General features: G+C 28.9%; 1 protein-coding gene across 3 annotated transcripts in view; it reads right to left on the bottom strand.

The window, feature by feature from the left end:
- Positions 1-5,000, bottom strand: part of LOC118441665 (uncharacterized) — a 106,150-nt gene that overhangs the window by 1,192 nt on the left and 99,958 nt on the right. For all 3 annotated transcript variants that reach the window (XM_035866368.2, XM_035866367.2, XM_035866369.2), the window contains 5 exons: positions 3,846-4,195; positions 2,433-2,708; positions 1,506-1,738; positions 571-837; positions 1-107 (listed from right to left, as the gene is read on the bottom strand). The exon at positions 1-107 is cut by the window's left edge and continues 149 nt beyond it. In XM_035866368.2, the coding sequence (XP_035722261.1) occupies positions 1-107; positions 571-837; positions 1,506-1,738; positions 2,433-2,708; positions 3,846-4,107 (1,145 nt within the window). In that variant the 5' untranslated portion in view covers positions 4,108-4,195. The remainder of the gene's footprint in view (positions 108-570; positions 838-1,505; positions 1,739-2,432; positions 2,709-3,845; positions 4,196-5,000) is intronic.

The following is a 5,000-nucleotide window of genomic DNA, read 5'->3' as shown; positions in this document are numbered from 1 at the left end:
AGACAAATCCATGCGTGGCTGGATACGTTTGAGCAAGAATCAATTGCTTTAAAGTGACAGGACAAACCGTGTTCGACGATACGATACAAGTCGACCGGTGATAAACCCTAAAAATGAATTTTTAAACGATTAGTATTCATTTTCATTTCGTTTAATTCCTATGCTAATATCATATATTGACATTTGTCTTTCCTTCAATACATAATATACTCAAAATATATTAAATTGGTGAAATGATAAAAATCCACAATTATATTTGCATCAGTATATATATATATATACATACACGATTCAAGTTCTATTGGATTAATTAATGATCCATATATCTAACATTTTTTCTATGGAAAACGAAGTTGTTTCATATATTAGAGAAAATAGAAAAACAAAGGAAAAAGAGACAAAGAAAAAGAAAAAAAAGAAAGAAAGAAAGGAAGAAAAACACAGTAAAACAGTCCAATATTTTTTTCCATCTAGCCGTCGATCTACGAAGATAAATAAACCTTTTCTTTCTTCTTTCTTGTTATTTATTCATTTTTTTTCTTTTTTTTATTTATTTATTATTATACCTACCCTACCGATACCAGGCAACGTGTCCAACCAACAGAGCGTGAGGATTGCAAAAAATGCGATGGCATGTATGTGGAAAAGGGTCTGAAGTATAGGGGGTTTCGGATAATTCTTTGGCTTTATAGTTGGATCTGGGTCCGTGACGTGCAACAATCTACCACCCTCCTCCTCCGATCCTCTTCGTCGTATGTCACGCGAGGAGACCAAGCGAGAAACGGTGTATAGGAAAGAACTCGGCTGAGTTGTCAGCAATTGACAAATATTTTGTTGCTATCGTGAGGAAAAAAAAAATATTATACCGGTTAATTAATTACTGATAAAATTAATCTTGTAGATTTAATATCATTGATTTGATCTATAGGTGTTTTCTTTTTTATCTTTCTTCTTTTTTTTTTTTTTTTTTTTTTTTTCTCTTCTCTTTTCATTTCAAATTTTATTTAATTTCTTTTCGACGAAAGAGATTAATTGTTAATCGACATTGACGTATACACCTATATGAAAATTAATTACACTGATGTTAACATCAGTGTAACGTATATGTTTACATTGATATAGAAATTTAACAATTAATTTTATTATGAAACATATATGCCCAATGTCGATATATAAAAAACAAATTAATTTTATCTACTTTACTAAGTAAAAATTATTAGTTTCGTGTAATAGAATTTCTATTTCTTTTTTCTTTTTTTCTTTTCTTTTCTTTTCTTTTCTTTTTTTAAAAAAGAAATTCTTTAAACGAATGTAAGAAAATTACTTTACACATTAGAATAGGCCATTATTATTGTAATAATATTACGAAAACAATGGAGAAAGATTTATATATATATAGTGTTCTCGTTTTGCTAATTTAGGGTGGTCTAGTTTTAAAAAAGATAAAGAAATGAGCAACAGCGTTAATTGGCCGTGTAATTAGAAAGAAAAATCTGAAAATTTACCCCGGTAGTATAATGACGCTCGAGCATAGTGAAGAACATCGCGAAAGCGGCCAATGCACCAACGTAAACAAAAGTCCAGACAGCTCTGACGCCCCAGGATCCTCTCATTGTCGCTGTATGTGCCGACACTTCTCTTCCCCGACAACGAAATTCATCGCAAAGACCATAGTCGACACTTATAAACAGGCCTACTATTATCGTCGTGCTTGCGAATATTCGTTGAAGACTCATCACTGAAACATATATAACATATTTCATATAATATTATATTTATTGACAATATAAATATCATTTCTTTTTCAATAATTTTCAAAAATTATATATATATATAAAAATTATATATATATATATATATATATATATATATACATATATATATATATTTCGTATGGCTTTTAACATGTAATGTTAATGTATCTTTAATTTCATCTTAATAAGATGAATAATATGTAATGATATTTTTTGTTTTTAAATATACAAATATTCAATGATCGTTAAAAGTAATTTGCTTTTAATTGATTTAATGAGATAAATAATATCAAAGTGAGAGAGAGAGAGAGAGAGAGAGAGAGAGAGAGAGAGAGAGAGAGAGAGAAGTAATTGGAATTTTTCAATGCATAAATATCGGATAATTTTCTTAAGTTTAATGCGTTATTAATTTAATTAACAAGATGTACGAATATAAAATAATTAATGTATTAATATGATTTTATATATTAATAATTCTTTCAAAAGAGAGAGACGGAGATAGAATTTTTTATGAATAAATTGCGAACTATCTCCTTCTGCTTTTTAAAATTTTAATTTCTTCTCTTTTTGCAAAATTAATGAGAGATTGATTAATATTTTTTTTGTTTTCTCTTTTTTTTTTTTTTTCTTTTTATTTTGTTCTTTTTGTTTTACTTCGAACAAACGTGTATATCTTACTTTTTCGAGAGAAGAAGAAATAGTAAACCAATGAGAAAAGTAGAGTAATGCCCTTTATCGGATCCTGAAGATGACATAGAACTCGATTTTGATCGAGAGATAGTGCAACAAGAATACCAGAGAGAGCATAGAGCGTGCTTATTTTGATTAGGATGCAACGTGGTATCCTTATTCTCATCGAGTTTGGCACCAAAGGTGGAGGCGGAGAGACTTTTTCCATGACGACGTAGACGAACCCGAGAATACAAGCAGACCCGAGTGCACTGAAGAGAAGACCTATGAGAAATAACATTTTTTTTTATTTCTTTTTTTACTTTTATTACGTATATATACGTGCATACATTAAATTATCTTAATGCACTGAACTACCTTATAAATAAATACACACACACACACATCAATATACTAATGTAGTCTGACAATTCTCTTTTTTAAATTACTTTAGTGCACTAAGTTGCTTATATATATATATTTTTTTTTTTTTATTTGATCATTGCTTGAATAAAAATTCACTTTATCGACACGTTTACCTTCGTCACGTAAAAGAAAATATACTTCTCTCTACTAACAAGATCGCGCGTTTTTCACTTCGAGAATTTATATATATATATTATATATATATATATATATATATATATATATATATATATATATATATATATATATGAAATCTCCATTCTCCTGGATAAGCTTTCATTATTTACGGTCAGTGATCTCACGTTTAGAAATCACAAGATAATAAGAAAGACAGATTTTATAAACGCGTTTAGTATAAATATATAGACGCGAATATTTTTCATAAAAGTCTATACAATTTTGAAATATTAAATAGCACGATGAGAAAATGAATGAACTTTAATATCGTTTTACCATTGTAAACGTTAGACACGTTACGACGATGCTTTTTACAAAAATGCGAAAAATCGATAACGCCAAAAATTTCTTTTCAACAAACGCTTTATATATCTATTCGAAAATTTTCAATAGAAATTATTCAATACAATTTTGAAATGTTTTTCACGTTACTCGAAGAAAAACCCATAGACACATATCGTTTTACCGATATAAACGTTAGATACGTTACCTACGATGCTTTTAACGTAAAGCGAAATAATCGATAAACGAAATGTTTTCATTACAAACGCATTATATTATATATTCGAATATTTTTCATACTGAATATGAATATAATTTGAAAATTTTTACCAATGATAAACGTTAAGATACGACACTGATGTTCTTTACAAACCGTTAAAAAAACCAATAAACAAAAGATTTCTCTTATAAATGCATTGTATTGTATATTTGAATATTTTTTTTTTTTTCCATATAATAAATTTTAAAAATAATTAAAAAAATTTTCTACATGTCAATTAAAATAATAAATGAGAATGATCATAGATATTTGCTTACCAGTGTAAGAGTTGGATACGGCACTGATGCTTTCGAGATAAAGTGGAAAACCGATAACAAGAACTGTTACGGATGTAACCACGGTGAGAAGGGTGATTAGAAAGGTGAATTTTTGCCAGGTCGCTCTACTTCGGTCGAATAGCTTATCGGAACTTGCACGATAAGGGCCGACGTACGGTGATTCTTCCGTATCGGTATATTCTTCAATTTCTACGTCACTTCCGGTACAACGGAGTTCCTCTTGCTCCTCGTCGTCTATCATCGTAGATACGCAACTCGCGAGATTCGCCAGGTTCGCCAGTTTTGCGATTGTATTTCTTATTATTGTTGTCGTATTTTACAAATCTTTCCTGTAATATCGAATATTATTATTAACACGATTGTAACGTTCGATTTGATTAACTTAATCTCTCTCTCTCTCTTTTTTTTTTTATTTTATTTTTTATTTTTATTTTATTTTCTTTCCTTTTTTTTTCGGACTAATACTAACTCGGGCTAATAACTAACTCTTTATCATTCTTTTTTTTTTCTTTTTTTGATACCGAAGGAATAAGAAGTATAATGGACTTTTCTATCACAGATTCTAAAGACTATTCAAGGAGCTTTTTATTTCGAAAGTATGACGCTCCTCTTTTACACTCATTTTTTACATCCCTATACCTCTCTCTCCCCCCCCCCCTCTCTCTCTCTCTATCTATCTATCTATCTATCTTTCTCTCTCTTTTTCTCTGTCAATGTCGGAGTAACGAGAGTACATATGTACTCGTATATATATATATATATATATATATATATATATATATATATATATATATATATATATATATATATATATATATGTACGTATATATGTATAGTATGCATGGTACGATATTCTCTTGGTCGTAGAAATTTTTAACGAAGAACTCGGTTAATAAATGCTCTTGCAAGACGCAGCAAAAATAGGCAAAGCTCCGACAAAGCCAACTCCGCGTTCGCGTTTTTCAAATTTACATCACACTCGTCTTTTTTTGTTTTGTTTTTTTTCTTTTCCTTTTTTTTTTTCATTTTTTTTCTGGTAGTTTTCTTTTCCTGGCTTCTTTTTATTTTCTTTTTTTCTTTTTTTCCTTTTTTATTTTTATTTTTTATTTTTATATCCAGAAATATGATTAATAA

The sequence above is a fragment of the Vespa mandarinia genome, chromosome 5 (genome assembly GCF_050613455.1).
Source record: "Vespa mandarinia isolate Hongniang chromosome 5, ASM5061345v1, whole genome shotgun sequence".
Classification (NCBI taxonomy): Eukaryota; Metazoa; Arthropoda; class Insecta; order Hymenoptera; family Vespidae; genus Vespa; species Vespa mandarinia.
The sequence above is the reverse complement of the archived record's forward strand: the minus strand, read 5'-3'. Positions and strand labels throughout refer to the sequence as shown.